The 18,090-nt window shown below is 38.8% G+C and overlaps 2 protein-coding genes and 1 non-coding gene across 4 annotated transcripts; all 3 read right to left on the bottom strand.

The window, feature by feature from the left end:
- Nucleotides 1–483: 483 nt before the first annotated feature.
- LOC129365341 (kelch-like protein 10) lies at nucleotides 484–8,768 on the bottom strand. Of its 2 annotated transcripts, XM_055038501.1 has the most exons (7): nucleotides 8,524–8,602; nucleotides 6,670–6,766; nucleotides 6,478–6,511; nucleotides 5,871–6,354; nucleotides 3,886–4,488; nucleotides 2,923–3,072; nucleotides 484–945 (listed from the first exon to the last, which is right to left on the bottom strand). In XM_055038501.1, exons 2-7 carry the CDS (start codon nucleotides 6,674–6,676, stop codon nucleotides 559–561), a joined length of 1,665 nt encoding a protein of 554 aa, XP_054894476.1. In that variant the 5' UTR covers nucleotides 6,677–6,766; nucleotides 8,524–8,602; the 3' UTR covers nucleotides 484–558. The 2 variants fall into 2 exon arrangements, with proteins under 2 accessions (XP_054894476.1, XP_054894475.1); XM_055038500.1 differs by lacking the exons at nucleotides 6,478–6,511; nucleotides 6,670–6,766 and having other exon boundaries at nucleotides 8,524–8,768.
- A 1,562-nt stretch (nucleotides 8,769–10,330) lies between these two features.
- On the bottom strand, nucleotides 10,331–10,412 carry trnas-gcu (transfer RNA serine (anticodon GCU)). Its single transcript has one exon. It is a non-coding gene; the product is annotated as a tRNA-Ser (tRNA).
- Nucleotides 10,413–11,934: 1,522 nt separating this feature from the next.
- Nucleotides 11,935–14,778, bottom strand: marcksl1a (MARCKS-like 1a). The gene is made up of 2 exons (XM_055038924.1): nucleotides 14,440–14,778; nucleotides 11,935–13,346 (listed from the first exon to the last, which is right to left on the bottom strand). The coding sequence occupies exons 1-2, from the start codon at nucleotides 14,521–14,523 to the stop codon at nucleotides 12,816–12,818; spliced, it is 615 nt and encodes a 204-aa protein (XP_054894899.1). The 5' UTR covers nucleotides 14,524–14,778; the 3' UTR covers nucleotides 11,935–12,815.
- Nucleotides 14,779–18,090: the final 3,312 nt, after the last annotated feature.

The raw sequence follows: 18,090 nt of genomic DNA on the forward strand, positions 1-18,090 counted from the left end.
GCAAATGCTGCGTTCAATTCTATCTGAAAAGTCAATATTACATAACTGATAAGGAGCGCTATGACTGAATTTATCTGCAGACGTGAACATGTTCACTAAATAATTAAAATGTAGTATTTCAGACATTTGGTCAATTTAATATTAATTTTACTCAAAACGTCACTTCTAAGCGTGTGTTTCAGGGGCGGAACGTAAAGCAGCATGCGGAATCAGTGTGTCAGGGTTCAAAACGAAATATAATAGTATATGTAAACCTCTGACCTCAAATGCACTTATGAACTTAGTCTGATTAAGATGTTACAAATAAAGTACAAATAAAAATAAAATAAATATACAAAATAAAACACAGTATACTTTCTCAGTTATGAATTAACAACAACACAGAGAAAAAAAACAAATTGCCTGTTTTAAAGACCTTTGAAACAAACACACTTACACAAATATTCATGTAAAAAGAAATCACCAATACTACACAACTGTAGCTTAATGTTCTGAGTGGTTTATTAATTGAGTAATGTATTTGTGCCTGTCTTAGTTAATGGCACTGGAAATGATGAATCAATGTCCAGCTTCCATCTCTTCCTCTTCTTCCTCTTCTTCTTCCTCTTCTCCTTCCTCCTCCTCATCCTCCAGCAGAGCATCACGAGAGACCATGTAATCGGCCATGTTGGGGAGTCCGGTTATCACGCAGCAGCTAAGGGCACTACGGAAGATTTCCATGTCGCAGACCTCAGTCCACGCATCCGTTATGTTGTTGTAACACTCGACGTTGTAGCAAGTGGTATAGCCATTGAAGCCCCCAACAACAAAGAGCCTATCTTCAACCACTTCAATGCCAAAGTTGCTGCGGGTGGTAATCATGGATCCCACGTTCGTCCAGAGATTCGTCTCAGGGTTGTAGGCCTCAGCAGTGCGCAGACGCCTGTTGCCATCAAAGCCACCGACCTGTTAGAGAGAAGGAAAGTGTGCTGGTTCAGTTAGTACCTCGTTACTGTCAGTGCGCACACAGACAGCAATCCACATCCCAAACTGGGATCCACAAGGAACAGCATTTTAAAAGAGCAACAACTGAGATCAAAAACCTACTAAATTTAAATCTAAAGTTCTAAATTTCGTAGGTTTTGATATTAAGATGAGCAACTCAATCCAAAACCTTGCCATGGTCGTTGGCTTAGATCTGGATTTTGTCAATAAATTAAAGGACAAATCTTTAAAAGCATTAATCATCACTTAGCAATGAAAGAAGAATGAAATAACAATGGGAGATTGGACAGAATTTTATTCTTTGTCAAGAAAAGCATTTGTCTGAAAAATTGTGATGTTTCCAAGATTACTGGCATGATACAGTAATCTGGCTCAGTGAGAGACAGGATGAATTATGATCTGGGATTTTTGTCCTGTGAGGGAGCTTCAGTTTGTGCATGGTCGTCACGCCACGGATAATACAGACCGTACAAGTAATACAGTAATCGTCCCTCTTGACTGAGGATCCCAGTGTTTTCTGTGTTCACCATTTTAACAGGGCAGCAAGACACGTTACCACATTCGTCAGAAAAGTTACGTCTTCCAGGAGAATACCCTCTTTTTAAGCCTGTTCTCCTGATCCCAATCCCACTAACAACATTTTGAGGTCTAGGTTTGCATAAACAGACATCAGTTTCTCAAAAAAGTATTTAAAATGATAAACAAGAAAACTGGGTTTACTCACCGCTGACTCCTTTTCAGCCCATTTATTCTCATTCTCTAGTTTTCAAACTCCCTAAATCTATATATTAGTTTGTCTTTTGCTCCTATTTCTTTCATTTAAATTCTTAGGTTCTATTTACTACGCTGGATTGTACCAGGGTTTTTTTCTTCCTGGTCCTTACGATTTAATGAGAAGTGTATATCAGTTTTATATGATTGCTTTGTAAAATGTTTTACAGGGGTGCCATGATGTTTTATTTGCTAAGGACACAACTGATGTCAGAAAAACAAACATTCTAAAAAAAAAGTCCAAGCAGTACACAACATAGGCAAGAAATATTTTAGTTATTTTCTTTCATTTCAGATTTCAGTCACAGCTGTGAAAAATTGATAACATTGGTTATTTAATTAACAATTTTATAATTACCTTTGGTCCAATAGATTAAAAAGTTTTTGCATATAAAAGTACAATTTAATTGACTTAGACATGAAGAATCTAAAATGGAAGTTCAAATTTTACTCCTTGTCTTTTTTTTTGCACACAGCATGACGTGATAAAGCAACACTACAAAATTTATTTCTCTCCTGTTGTTGACTTCAGATACTTCCTGACATGCTTTTGTAATGTTTCGATTTTTTAAATTGTGAACTGAATGACAAAATATTTCCCCCAAACATTTGATCCAGAAGACAACGTCTGATGCATGTGGTAAATACCAAATGTTACCACGGCACCACTAGTTAATTAAAGTTCTAGTTGTGATGAAAACAAATATTTGATTTTAACAACAAACATAATACTTTGATTGCTTGGAGAAAAGCTAAGTTCATTATTTTGTGCAACTCTACATGTCGGTTTTGACTCGACAAGCAGTGTGCACACAAACAGCAATCTACATCCCAGAACATTTATATCTCTTTACCCCCATCAAAGTCTTGAGGTCCTGTGATTGAGACCTGCTCCTTATTGATCCCTATTCAAAACGAAACGAGATCGTTTCAGTGGCTCCAAGACTCTGGACCTCACTTCTCTGACTTTCAGGTCAGTTTTTTTAAAATCTGCTTTTGTTCAAATGTACTTTTTTATTTTTTTTTTGTTCTGTTTGTTGATTTTTGTCTTGAAAAACACTATATAAGTAAAGTTTTTTCTTACTTACTGTACTTACCTTCCCTGCATCTGATCAGATTACAGGTTTCAACATCTAGCTGTGCCTCAGCACTGTTTCCTGTACTTACTGCAAAAACATGACCTGCATAAGCAATGACTCCGATTCCACTGCGCCGGCTGTTCATGGGGGTAATCAGTGTCCACTGGTTGGTCTCTGGGGTGTAAAATTCAGCTGTCTGCAGGCACTCTGTTCCATTGAATCCCCCACAAATATAAATCTGAAAAAAATTAACAAAATAGTCTTAAATGATTTCACTGTTTATATCACGGACATCATAAAAGTATGTAGTGAAATTTCTTTAAAAATAGTCACGAGTTGGGCTTTTGCTTTTTACATCTTTTTTTTTTAAACGACAGGATAGTAATTGAGTGTAACTTTTTGGACATGAGGATACTTGGTTATATAGCAATGAGATTAATGCCAGGAGTTCTGTCTCCCTTCCCTTCAGCTCTTACACCTCTTTACAAAATAGCTGCAAGTGCTTCAGGATCAGCAGAACAACCAAATCATCTTTTGAAAGGAGCTCTTCTAGGAGGTAAGTGAAACGTTGTTGCAGCTTTCAACACAAGAAAATACTTTTATTTTCTTGTGTTGAAAGCTATCTCCACAGCATAAAAATGGTGCCCCCTTTATAGAGCCTCTGCCAAAGTAGAAGTATGTAAAATATTCAACTCTATTCATCTTCCCACCAACTCTGATCAGATTTTCTGTAACCTGCTAAGGGAAAGCATTCCCACAGAATAATGCTGCTACCACAATATTTTACCGTTTTGACATTTTTTGCTTAGAGAGAGGTGCTGTGTACATTTTCTGCCAAATGTGGCAATTTTTTTTTGTACTGGCCAAAAAGTTTTTTTTGCTGTTGTTTTGTTTTGCTTTTTTAAATTTTGCTTTGTTCTCAGGGAATAAATGGCAAATAGCTAAGTTATATTAACCAATTGAACAATTGAAATTTCCTCGACAGTTTGGTTGCATTTATGTTTTCAAGCCTTTAATTATTTAAAAATAGCACAAAACTCAGTTGACCCACCTTATTGTTAAGAGTGGTGCAGCTTGCATCACTCCTTTGCTCATGCATGGGAGCAATCAAATTCCACTGGTTTGTCTCCGGCTTATAGAACTCTGCTGTGTTCAGTCGCCCGTGTCCATTATAACCTCCCATGGCGTAAATACACCCATTCAGCACAGTCACACTCACGTAGCAGCGCCGGTGGTGCATGGGAGCCACCTCATGCCAGGTGTATGCAACGGGGTCAAACTTGCGAACGCTGTTGAAATGCTCCACCCTGTTGAAACCTCCGATGCAATAGACGTAGCCATTGAGGAAGGCGGCACCATGATAGGCACAAGGCCGCTCAAGGTTGTTGCCAACATTGGTCCAGCGGTCATAACGAACATCATATGCCTCAATGGCATTGGTTGGATCTCCACCACTCCACCCACCGATGGCTAGTAGGATAGTATTAGGCCGACGAGGGCGACCGAAGTTGCTGGTCAAATGGGTTCTAAATAATATAAGTTGACTCATGGTTCCCATCGCTTCAGACAGGAGGCCCACACAATGTTTTTTCACCAGCACATTTGGCAGCAGCTTGTCTTTGAAATAGTCTATATTGAACAGGGCCAGTCGGATCTAGACAGAGATGACAGGAGAAAATGTATTTCTCTGCATTTTTTTGAATCTCTTAAATAGTTCACCAGAGGTTTTTCAGTACTGTGTTTTGTTTTTCACAGTGTGTGAAAAACTGCAGATCCTTTACACACAAAAAAAATCCTCAAAAGGAAATATATGCATATGTTTAAATTTGCATGTCTAAATTTTAGGCATGGTTAAATGGCATCCTTCTAACAAAATGTATTATTCTAATTTAAATATTTTTGGCGTTTTTATGACTTAGAGCAAACTAAAAATGGCCAAATTCTATGTTAATGTCAATGGCAGTTTCTGCAGTTGTACATGAAAAACTGTTCGATTCTGTCTTTAAATTGGACTTTGAGTTCTGTGAATCCACTATGTTAAATAGGACATACTTGAATGCAAAGAGTAGTTCTTGTCTAAGGGAAGCATGCTTCACAAAGTGCCATCAAGTTGCTTGCTAATTTGACTTTTGTCGCACATTTATGCTGTACTTGCAAAGTAAAAATAAAATGCCCATGTGTAAGACTGCTTGGTGATGCTGTTAAAGAAATTTGGTACCATTGCATTTGTTTTATGTTGTCTGCTTTTGATTTATTTGTATTTCTAATGTAGACTGTATGTTTAAATAGAGAAGATGTATTATTTTAAATTCTTAATGTCTGACTATCAAATACCATAGATTTACAGCAAAACCAGTATGAAGAAAATAATACGAATAGTTAAGAGGTTAGTTTTTAAAGTTTCAATTGAAACATTTACAAACAACAATTATCAGGGGAATCCAACAAAAAATTTATTTTTTACTAAAATTTACTTTTTTACTGCTATAGATATATAATAAGAATGATACACAGTACCTTTTTTCAACAAGTTTCCTGCAAGTTCTACTTATAAAAGAGTGATTCATGGTTTTTGATCATTATACAAATTAATTGTTGCTTTTTTTAAATATCTGAAGATTATTATCTTCAAATAATGTTTGATTTAGTTAAATTATTGCATTTAATGTCTTTAGAGTGTTGTTCTTTTTTCTGCTGACATTATTTTTTTCTTTTGCAGAATCAAAACAAGCTGTTCATCTTGAAGAGCCTTATCAAACTTTCTCTTCCCACCTTGGGGGAGGTAATGTACACACTTTGAGTTAAAATTATTTACTAAAACTTGCTATAGTCAATTTCTGTTTTTTATTATTATTATTATTATCAATGTACTGTTAAATGTACTCCAGTAAACTCAGCTTATGTCTGAAAAACTTCCTAATTATTCCAAATTATTTTGTTTTGCTCTGCTTTCATAGCACAGCCTGAATAACAATGGCAAAGAAATAACGAAATAATAAAACATGTGAGTATTTAAACTCATTCTAATGACTACACCTTAGTCATGAGAAGTTGGAAGTATGACTCTCGCTCTGGAAGATCATGAGAAGTCCACCTCAAAAGGGCCTCATACACCTTATTTTCCTTTGTCACATTCAGGTTATCTTTTTCTATGATCTCAGCTAGCTCGTTTGCAGAGAGCTGCAGGAACTCATCACACAAAGCAATCTCCTCAAAGTGCTGCAGGATGTAGGTGAAGGCATTCCAACGCAGCTCAGGGTGCACACAGATTGTTGCGTACCTCCAGATGCCGATGCAGTTGTCTGGCCTCATGAGACGCTCGAGGAACATACAGCAGACACGCACAACCTCATGTACATTCAGCTGATCTGCTGCTTGAAGAAGTTCTTGAACATTAGCCTCAGTGACAGTGAGAGAGTTTGTGTAAGCATAGTCGAGGATGAGCCGCATCATTGCAGATGATATTCCTGGTATGTGAAACACCTTTTGGTCTGCGTTCGACCATCGTGTGAAGAGAGCACTGAGGACGAAGCACATCATGGAATTTCATTAAGACACAAGCATGTTTTTTTTTTTATATCATACATATGTTCACCTCCATAACTTTTGTAAAAAGGTTAAAAACTGATTAGAGTTTACCTACTTCTCATTTACTGTAATGTCTCCAGGGAACATTTCTAAACCATAAAATAGAGCTATTAAGCTGATTGTGATTATCTTCTCTTAAGTACAACATGGTAACAATCTATCAATGAAACTAATTGTGATCAAGTCTTAAAATAATTTTGCTTTAAGACATAAACAAAATATTTTTTTTATGTCTCTTCAGACATACCTGGCATGTTTCGACGTTTTATTTATGTCTTAGCCAGAGCAGGAGTCACAGCTTTTGTTGAAGACGGAAGTAGAACGTCGAAACATGTTAGGTATGTCTGAAGAGACATAAAAAATAAAGAAAGAAACTTTAAGACTTATAGCAATATATAGCTCTGTTGAACTGCAAGACCACTTGTATTAAAAAGTTAACTCCAAGCAAATCACAGAAAAGGTTATTGAAAAATATAAGTCAGTTTAATTCCATCATAAAGAAATGGAAGAAATATAGTATGTCCATACTGGGCCATCCTCTCAAAAACTGAGTGACGGTGCAAGAAGGAAGAAACTAGTGAGAAGGCCACCAAGACACATCTGACAACACTAAAGGTGTTTAGATGGGATAGACTCTGCTTATAATTGTTGAATAAAGAAGCCACTGTTGAAGAAAACTCATGTCAAGGCTCATATCAAAAAATTTACCAATAGGCATATAGGAGACTCAATGGTCAAGTGGAAGAAAGTCTTTTGTTCTGAAAGGAACAAAATGGAGCTTTTTGGCCATCAGACAAAATGCTATGTTTGGAGGTCAGCAAAAACCACATATCACGTCCACAGTGAAACATGGAAGTGGCAGAATTATGTTGTGGGGATGCTTCGCTACAGCAAAGCCTGGGAAGCTCTCAGAGGTAGAAGGTTAAAAAGAAGCAATCTGGAGGATTAAACACCAAATGTTCAGTACTTGTATAACATTTTAAGAAGTCCAGAAGTACTCCATACTTCAGTCATAAACCCATTCACTGAGAAACTCACAATTGATGGTTGTTAGCTACCATCAATTGGTAGCTAATGACATCAATTGGTCGTTAGTTGCCATAAAATGATAGCTAACGACCAACTGACATTGTTAGCTACTAACTGATGGTAGCTAAAATGGTCCTTAGCTTCCATATTATGGTAGCTAACGACCAATTGATGTTATTACCTACCAACTGATGGTAACTAAAGACCAATTGATGGTCGTTAACGGCCAATTGATGATAGCTAATGACCAATTAATGTCCTTAGCTACTAATTGATGGTAGCTAACCATCAATTGGTAGCTAATGACAATCAATTGGTGGTTGGCTAACAATGAGGCTGTACTGGGACAGAATTTAAGCTGTGAATACTTTTTATAGGCACCGTACAACAGAGGACTGTACAAAACTTCTTGAAAATGCTGTCTACCAAACCTCTTGCCTCTCTCTGTTCCTACTAACGTCTTCTTCTTTCTCCAATGCCAGCATCCTGCCATTAAAATCTAATTGTTCAAATCAAGCATCACAAAAATATGTTCGATCAAGTGAGGCCTCATCAGCCTGACTCAGATGAAATGCTTCATGGGCTGTTAAATTAGTGCTGCTTTCACTTGACACTATTAAATACTATGCTTGTGGTTTTTATGTTGTGTTTTTAGAGCTTCAGTCAATGGTTACGAGTCAATGTGAATATGAGTAAAGTATTTGAAGTCAAAACAAGTTCATGAACTAACAGCCAAAGGGCATTAGCATTATGGTGATTGCTTTTAGTGATGTTATGAAAAACATTTATGCTTAACAGGAGATAGTCGCAAAACACTAGTATTTGTTTTACAATTAAATTATGTGATTTTCCCTCTGGGATTAATAAAGTATATTAATTCATTCACTCATTCATACCTCTATAACTGCCCTTTTGTTCACTTTGTTCCGCCTTTCACACGATTTAACAATACCTTTCAGTTTACTCGTAACGACGACTGATTATCACCTTAAATCCTCTACTAAAAACAAAATACTGTGTTACTTTCTGTGTTTATAAAAGCACAGAAAGAAATCCAGTTTGACCAACTCACCAAAAATATGGGGTACAGTTACAGAGGATGATCTTGTGAACTGGAAACTCCACTCCCTCAGCTATGATTACGGCGTCCGTTAATTTCCCCTCCAGGCGGAGTTGGTCACTCAAGCTGCGTGGCTTTTCTGTATTCTGGACTTGTTCATTCATTTTTAACTTTGAAAAAAAAAATTATTTGTTTGCTCTGACTCTATTTTTGCTTCCACTCACTCAGCTTTGGTAGAGTGGAATTCTGGACATATTGCTTTGTTATCACCGACTCTTTAGAACGGTGGCTCCATACATCACAATGACTCAGAAACTGCTGATTCCATTGTTTACTTTTAAACCGTGTTTAGCTTGTAATAGGTGCTTGCTACAAATGTGCTAATTTCATTATATCAAACTTTATTATAGTTTTGTTCCACAGAGATGAAATATAAATATAATGACAATACTTACTTGGAATTAATGGTGGGGAGAATAGATTTTGCAGTTTATACTTACTATTTCAGTGGGTTATTTTTTAGGGTTAAAGGTGAATGCGCCTAAGTTCATACATATAGATTGACATTTTGTCCCCTTAAACTATTTTGTGCAACTGGCCCCGAAATCAAATTTTTTTTTCCTGATAAACTGTCTGATTATTTATGGTTCTATCTTATATTTCTGGGCAAATGTTGACATTCTCATGTAAATTTGTTTAGTTCTGCATTATCTTGCCTAAAACCGTCTCACCATCCTGTTTATTTAAAACGAGACGACTTTACGGTGCAGCTTTTGATCACTCGGCCTTGTCTCGGGTATAAAACAGTTTCATTCAGACACACGGCCCCGCCCAGAGTTGGAATAGTGAGCTGAGCACTGATTTAAAGCGGTACTTTTAACTTTACAAACGTGTGATTTATTCACAGTTGACATAGAGTGGAATGTGTCTCCTCTCCTCTCACTATTGGTGATGGTATGCTGCAGGATGAGTGACTGTTAGTGCATATTCAGGACACAGCAGGACTCCAAAGCGTTGTCAACATGGATGTCTCCAATAACACAGAAAAAAGTCGCAAGTTGAGTATTTTTTCTAAAATATTGCTAAAAAGTTTATAAGTAAGCAACAGTGCTTATTTCTTCCTGACCACAGCCCCACTTAACCTCATACTAGATGAGAGGAGTGTGTCTTGGTCTGCTTTGCTGGAATATTTTTAAAAAATTTGAGGTTTGGGGTTATGCTTTCACAGGGGGGTCAATTACACTTTAACCTCCTTCTGCTTGCAGCCATCCACACCAACAGGGGCCACACAAGAGCAACCTAAATGTCACAGTTCAGATTTACATCAGTATGGTTTTGGTACAAGTGATACCACAGAAGAAAAATATGGTTGTTAGGCCAAGTAAATATTACTAATTAGTGACAAACAGTCAGCTTTGAAATAGAACTGAGATTATTATTGATTCAACAAGTCATATTGACAGGTATTCTTAAAACTATTTATCTACTAAGCCATATGATGAGACATAAACTGTGCTGAGTATTTTAGATCAAATTTAACATTTTTCCGAGGGAAGTTTCTGTCTGTCTAAAATGTCAAACGAACCTGGCAAATGTTACGCAAGTCTTATCGAATATTTGAGGGTGTTTTTTTTTTCTCCCTCAAAATAAATATTATATATTTATTTCTAAAGTCTAAATGTATAATTAGCTAACCTGTGGACCTGTGGTAAGGTCCATTTTCCGGAGTAGTTAATGGTTTACTAATATTTACCAGGAGCACGTGTTAGGAGTTCGATAAGAAACACATAACGTTATTCAAAGGATCTAGAAAACGTTTCGACGAGGATGGGATTCGAACCCACGCGTGCAGAGCACAATGGATTAGCAGTCCATCGCCTTAACCACTCGGCCACCTCGTCAGACGAAAGCACATCTGTGAGGTGTCCAAATTTTTTCAGACCACAAAAGAGCTTTTGCATCGCTGATGCTTGGTCGTGTATTTAATTGCTTGATTAAATACGTGAGGTATTTTGCACAGCTCTGAACCATTCGAGGGGAATCGCAAAACAAAGTGGACATTACCTTGCAGCTCTTGTTTTTCTCCACCAGGTGGAGCCAAAGACTGACTCTTATGAGCATCGGGGACGTTTACGCATGATTTGTTGGTTCAGTTTAAACATCAAAACTAATCAATCCAGTCCAGCTCTATTCTCGAAGCTATTCACATTAGAACTGAATGGCTTCATCTACATGAATTAGAGCGTGTTTCAAGCCTTTCTTTCTTGTAATTTTTTTATAAAAGTGCCCATACATAAAATTCTGTTTCGGAAAATTTAGCAATTGTGTAAGACTAATAAAAAATATATACATTTGAACAACAATTTCAGGCTTTTGAAAAGTATGTCAATTTTTATTCTCTCAATACTTGATTGGGCTTTCTTTTACGTTAATTACTGTATCAATGCATTGGAAGCCCCTGTTTCTTTACCAGCAGCCTTCATCTGCATTGCTGAATCTTGTGTCTCGTCTTCCTCTGGACGGTGTTCTATCGATTCTCCGTGGTTTCAAGGCGGGGTGACTTTTCTGGCCCCTCACTAATACCGTGTCATTAAACCAAGTGTTGGTATTTTGACAGTGTATGTAGGCTTCAAGACACACGGTTACATCAGAGAGACTAGGATGTGGTACTGTAAGGTCAAGAGGAAAACAAGCAAATGGCATTCCTCAAAATAGTCTGACTCTGGAAACGTCACAACCTCAAGCAACTTGGATGGTGTGAATATCTACTTTATCTCCATACTCTAGGACTTTGTTTTGAAAAAGTAATGGAAAACTACATTGATCTGAAAACTGGGACAGTGGGCCACATAGAAACACAGCCCTCCCAATTTTCTCCTTGGCTCCAGTAAAACGTTTATCATTCTCTGGTTCAGAAATGGCTTCACACAAGCAATCTGAGAGTACAGGCCTGTGTGGGTCTTGAAGACTTCTGGTCCACGCCTTTTGAACCCACCACTCAAACTTATGAATGGGCTTTGCCTCACAATCCTCTCAATCAAAGGATTGTTTGAGAGGCTGCTATCATCCCTTTAGATTATTTTCTACCAGTTTTTTCTTCCACATAACTTTCCATCAATATGCTGTGAAAGCATATTGATGGAATGAGCTTCTTTAACAATGGATTTATGTGGCTTTCCCTCTTCTTTCAGGGTGTTAGAAAAGTGTCAAGTTAGCAGTCTTGCTTACACTTCAAATATATCATCTTATGAGTATAAATTTTGCTGAATTAGCACTTCACTATGCTGATGTTCACTCATGAGATTCCTCTTTAGAATGTATTGTGCAACATACTCCAGCATATGTCTTTATATCCTGGAAAGATTTTATCGACCGTTCTAACCAATGTATGTGTGTTTAGAGGGTTAAATCACAAGGCAGAACTCAGAGAGAGGGGATTGAACATTTATTTTTACCCTTATTAAAAGTTACAATAAAACCATTAACATCTTCAAACAATAGCAAAATGAAGAGAACCAAGAATGTTGGCCAAAACATATTTACAGAGACAGTTTGCAGATAAAAAGCTCACATTTGTACACAACCCTAACCCTCCCTCCCCCCAATTATAAACTCTGAAATGTGAACACTGCAATGCTCGAGAAGCTTGAATGTGGTTTTACCCAAAAAAAAAAAAAATTAAAAATGCACGAACAAAGACATAGCTCATTTCCAATCTCCCCTCCTGGATTACCACTTTTCTATACATGACAAAATACTTGGAATTCAGAGGGAGGGGGCAAAGCATAGGAATGTAAAATCTAAAAATTAATAAGATCATTTGAAAGATTTATGTGTCCATATAACAGTCTTTTTGAGTGAGAGAGATAGTCTGCTTCAGCTCTGCAAACAGTGGAAATTTTTTTTTTTTAGATCCCAAAAGAAAGAAATTGATGTTATAGGGTAGCCACGCTGTTAAAAAAACAAAAACAAAGATGCTTTTTCCATGAATTGGGAAAAATAAGTCCGTATTCCTAATTCGCTCTGCATCCAAGCCGTTACCTTTGCCACACGCCAGTCCCTGTGTGTACCATGAGGGGGAGGGTGGAGAGTCGCAAGCCGACGCGTTCATCATGAGAGGGCCCGGTGAGATTCCGTCTGTCGAAGAACTAATAAAAGGCAGTGAACTGGTGGTTGAATCAGCAAACGTGATATATCCTTTGTCGTCTTCTTTTGTAGTTTTGTTTATAACTTTGAGAACGTGGCACAAGTCTCTCATATATATATTTATATACTTTAATCTTGGAAAATCAGTTCTGGTGCAGTCACTCTGCTTTGGCCTCGCCCTCAGAGGCTGCAGGTGTTGTGCCCTCGGCGGGGGCAGCTGCCTCCTCGGCAGGGGCAGCCTCTGTTGGTGGGGCCTCTTCTGCAGCCTTGGTTGCCTCGCCCTCAGCTGCAGGGGCAGCTGCGGCCTCGCCCTCTTTGGCCTCTTCAGCCGGCGTCTCCTCTTTGGTCTCCTTGGCCGTGTGGCCGTTCTCCTCTGGCTTGTCCTCGGTTGTGGGAGAGGTGGCCTCCTCCTTGCCCTCCTCGCTGCCCTTCTTGTTCTTCTTCAGCGAGATGCCCTTGAACTTGAAGGAATTCTTCAGAGAGAACTTCTTCTTCTTCTTGGCATCCTTGCTGGCCTCGCCCTCCGCCTTGGAGGCCTCGCCCTCGGTGGCTGGAGCGGCCTCAATGGCGTCCCCTGCGCCGGCCTCACCCTCCTTGGCTGGTTCGGCGGTTCCATTTCCATCGGCAGTGGCCACTTCACCATCGGGTTTGGCAGAAACATCGCCGTTGGTCTTCACGTGGCCATTCTCCTGCAGAGGGACAAACACCAAACTGCGTGAGTCATGAAATTATTAAGTTCAAAACAGATGAATGGCTGAGAATATTTCTTGACCAGCACGTAAAAATATGCAGCGCCAAACGTTACGCTGCAATTAGAGAGACGCAGCCTGTCAGGTCGGTGATAGAGGGCTTTGCTGTTGCATACAAGACTCTGAACGGACGCAGGGGGGCAGCAGTGTGTCATGGAAACGTCAACCATGGAGCGCAAGTTTGGGAACAAAGGAATTCCCAGCAAAGCTGGTTGCTGCTTTCATCCAAAAACTGAATCGACACCGTGAGCTCCCAGCCCAGATAGTTGCAGCAGATAAAACCTTTTATTTAGCAATATATATAAAGAGAGAGTGGGCCACCGTATAGCTCAATCCGGGGAAAGATTTTAAAATGTAGAATCTAATCTAGTGCTGAATCTTGTCATTTTGATCACAACTGAACAGTTGCTTTAGATAAAGTTTTCAAATGAAGCTTATATAAACTACGGGTTTGAGACATGCTTGAAAGTATGCGGCTGTGGGGGAAAGCGGGTTTGATCTGGCGCCTCTTCGCGCTTTCTTTACAAGTCCGCAAAATGCGCCTCCAGCAGAGCGCATTTGCATCCTTTGCACCGCTGCGTCTCGCATCCTTTGTTCGACACAAAAAGCCGCAGTCTGACCCAAAACCACCGAGTCATGAGAGAGAACACGCAGCAAACGCCAATTTCGACAAGAATCCAAGACATTTAAAGTCCGTTTGCTGCTATAAATCCCCCCTCCCCAACAAACACGCACACACACACACACACACACACACGCAGACCCGCAGACGGAATTAACAAAGACTTGAGCTGGGTGCGCGCTAAACGGGGACGCGCAAGACTTACTCGACAGTTTATCTGTTGCGATTAACTTCAAATTCGGTTTTATTTGTTTCCCCAAACAGTATTCTAAGTGGGGGGTTTTAGTTTGATGGGGACACGGGGCGCAGGAGTGGCTCGGAGCCCCACGGGGGCACCCATGCTGCCAGTGGGCGTTGGGTTGCCATGTGGCTCCCCGCTGATGCGCCTCCATCTGGGCCTCTTTCACTCACCTGGCCGTTGGCTTTGGCAGCAGCAGGGTCGGCGGCGGCCTTCCCCTCCACCTCCACTCCACCCTTGGACAACTGGGCTCCCATTGTCTTTTTCTTTCCCACCAAAAATGAAACGGAAAACTCGAAAAAGAAAAAAACCCGAGGAGGCTTTTAGAGATAAAAGAAAATCCAACTCCGGGATGGGTTTTTTTAAAAAAAAGGTCAGGTGGTGTAAAAAAATCCTATCGGATCTCCTTATTTTTTCCCCCCCTCAGAAGATGCAGAATTAGAAGACCCCCCTCTCTGTGTGTTTGAGTGCGAAGCCCACGGCGGCTGAGCTCAAATTAAAGGATGGCAGGCTGGCAGCCTGTGTGTACTTCAACCGCGCCTCAAAAATCGACCGGAGTCTCCTCCTCCGGGCGTGGCAGCCGAGCCTTGTCCAATCTGCAGCGAGAGGACGGCCCTGATAACAGCTGCTCCACCAGAGGACCTGCAAGACTTTGTTGTGGACTGCTGAAGACATTCGCAAACTTCTATGCATGTTTGGTGCCAAAGACGATTTAAAAAAAATTAAATAAAATCAGTAGACCCATTGAGAAACTGAGAGTAGATAACAAATCTAAATTCTACCATTTTATTAGGGATCCTTGCTTTTACTTCCTACTTTAAATAAAATAGTTATTCATGCTTACTATCTATTTCTAACATTTTCATTGGAAAGGTTTTCTATGCATATAGAATACCAATTAAAGACAAATATTCTATTCAAAAGTTGATTGATTCCACACTGCTGTATTTTCATTCAGTTCATTTAGATGGTTATGTTTTACATCTAATGAAACTCACAATCAATTTCTCTGAAAATATTAATATTGTATATATTATATGTAATGTTGCAATGTTATGGTTATTATGCAGTGCTGAGAAACTTTTCAGTTGGCAGACAAACAATGTCAAGTTAATGTTTTTTTTTTAAATAGTCATATCTGTATTATTTTTATTTATTTATTTTACTTTTTGAGAAATAATTTATAGACATTTTGTATGAGCTTACAGCCATACTAAGGCAAATGAATAAATACAAAGTGACTTAGGTATATTACTGTATTATAATGCCTTTCTAATTTCATTGCAAACATAGATGAACCTTTTACTGACAGCTAACGCTACATTAATTTTCTTTACGCTGTAGTAAAAGAATACTCATATTCTATGAGAAACATTTTAATGGCCTTCATCAAATTTCTGACAGTAAACTGGTTACATAACATCAGGCACTTGGAGATGGCAGTGAAACTTCTTTTGTCACCGACACAGAAGGGGAGACAGACTGTCAGACAGTAACAACGTCTTCTCAGCCAGGCGAACACCAGAACAGTAGATTGTGTTTGCCTGTTTTTGGGGAGCCCACATTTTGATGTAGTCGTCCTTGTCACACCATGCTTCAAGCTTAAAGAGCTTGTCATTCTCCACTTTGCTCTTTATCCAACAAGAACCAAATTTATCCCACAAATAAAACCCTAAGGGAATGTTGCATTTTCTTGCAAGGCCTATTCATTTTCCCTTTCTTCTGAGTCATATTTTTGGTACATCCATCTCTCTCCATCTCTTGTCCCTTCGTCCCTGTCAGAATGCACATCTCCTCACCACATGCTCACATCAGCATGTCACAACCATGGTATGTGAGGCATGCAAAGCCAACCAGAGAACAGTCTCCAGCCCATTCGGTGGTTGAATGTACCCCGGGGGCTTTAAGTTTGACGCCCCCACCACTGTCACTATACGCATTCCCCTCGAACTGAGTCAGTAAAAAGAATCACACCAAGCATTTTGGAAGCCCCACTCTCACTGTCTCAGGCTTTGTTTGACATTCTTTGCAGGTCTCAGATCAATCAATGAGTCAAATTTTATTTGTATCGCACATTTCAGCAGCAAGGCATTTCAAAGTGCTTTACATCATAAACACAAAAACACAAAGTCCTGCAACATAGAATAAACAATACATTGTTACGTATTACGTTCCAAATACAGCTGTGTTTTTAGTTGAGATTTAAAGGAAGTCAGGGTTTCCGCTGTTTTACAGTTTTATGGAAGTTTGTTCCAAATTATTGGTGCATAGGAATCCTGTTTTGACTCTGTATGCTAAGGTGTTCTAGTTTCAGAGGATTCAAACCCGGCTGATCAGAGATAACTTCACAAGTCTGTGCTATTCAGACACTTGCAGAGATTCTACTGTATCTATCAATCAATCAATCAATCATCAATCAATCAATCAATCAATCAATCAATCAATCAATCAATCTTATTTGTTTAGCACAATTCAGCAACAAGCTAGGTTAAAGTAGCAGGGTTTGATCAGCTGCAACTGATTGGATGACTAGGGCAACATTTTTAAATCAGAGAAATTATTACAGTCCAATAACATACATGAAAGGTGGGCAGGAGATATCAAGGGAAAACGTAATTATAGAAAAACAATCTAAGAGAAAATAGTTTACTGTAAAACCATATCAATGCACCACACAAGTGTGATGTCCACTTTGTGCAAACAAAAGAAGACTTACCTTTTCAATTTGAAGCATTTAAAATGCCCACAGTAACTTTCCTTTGACCAAGAAACATCCTACATCTTTTACAAAGTGTGTTGTCATGGTTGACAGGTAAGCAGTACACAACAAACCTCAATCCAAACCTCAAGGTTGAGGTTTGGAGAAAAATAATACAGCAACGTTGTATATTTATAGCATTGAAGACATAAAGTATTTCAAGAAGGGGATCTCCTGTCTTCAAATGCACTTGTAAAGGAAATATTTTCAAAAAGGGAATAAGTTATGTTCTGTGAAAAGACATCCTTTGCAAAACTGACAACACATTCCCAACTGTCCTTTTTGCTGTAGAAGGACAGACTTTATTGTGGATTTTTGTAACAAACCTCTGAGACCTTCAAAGAACAACTTTGTACAGAGAATGATTTACACACAGGTGAACTTTACTAAATAACACCATTTCTGATATATACAAATAACACGCAAAAATGTTAAGTTTTTAAGATGTAAATAATGAGCAACACCATACATAATATTCTCATTTCTTCACAACTATGTGCCACTTTACCATTTTAAATCACGAGAAAATTACAGTGAGATTTATTTGTAAATTGAAAGGGTTTGACTTATACATATATACTTTTACAAACAAGTTTATCTAATATGGCTTTTTTTATTATTACATACTTTTTTGGCACAAATATTATGGATATTTCAAGTGCAGAATAGCGTAAGAAATAACTCAGATACTTGCTGTGGAACTTCCTGTGTCGTCTTGCTTGTTAATTTCTTTCATATTGAACATGATGCTGCTTCTCCTCTTCACTCTCTTCTTTCCCTTTCCCTCTGAGCAACTCAATGCCCCCATTTGTGCAGTTGCCCATTTTTCATGCTCTTACACAGGATGAGCCCTCAAACACTCAGTAAAAAGCCTCCATTGTCCAAGTCTCAGAGCCCTCTGATGAGCATCCCAAGTAGGGGAGAAGCAGGAGGGTTAAGAGCAAAGAAAGTGGAATGAATGATTCAGAAACATGTCTTTGAGTTTTCTTTTAACACAGCAAGGACAAATGTTCAGACAGTCACCTTGAGCTGATTGCAAAAGTGCACCAGTGTGATGATTATGTTA

This window comes from Poeciliopsis prolifica, unplaced genomic scaffold (assembly GCF_027474105.1).
Source record: "Poeciliopsis prolifica strain line A6 unplaced genomic scaffold, Auburn_PproV2 SCAFFOLD013, whole genome shotgun sequence".
Taxonomy (NCBI): domain Eukaryota; kingdom Metazoa; phylum Chordata; class Actinopteri; order Cyprinodontiformes; family Poeciliidae; genus Poeciliopsis; species Poeciliopsis prolifica.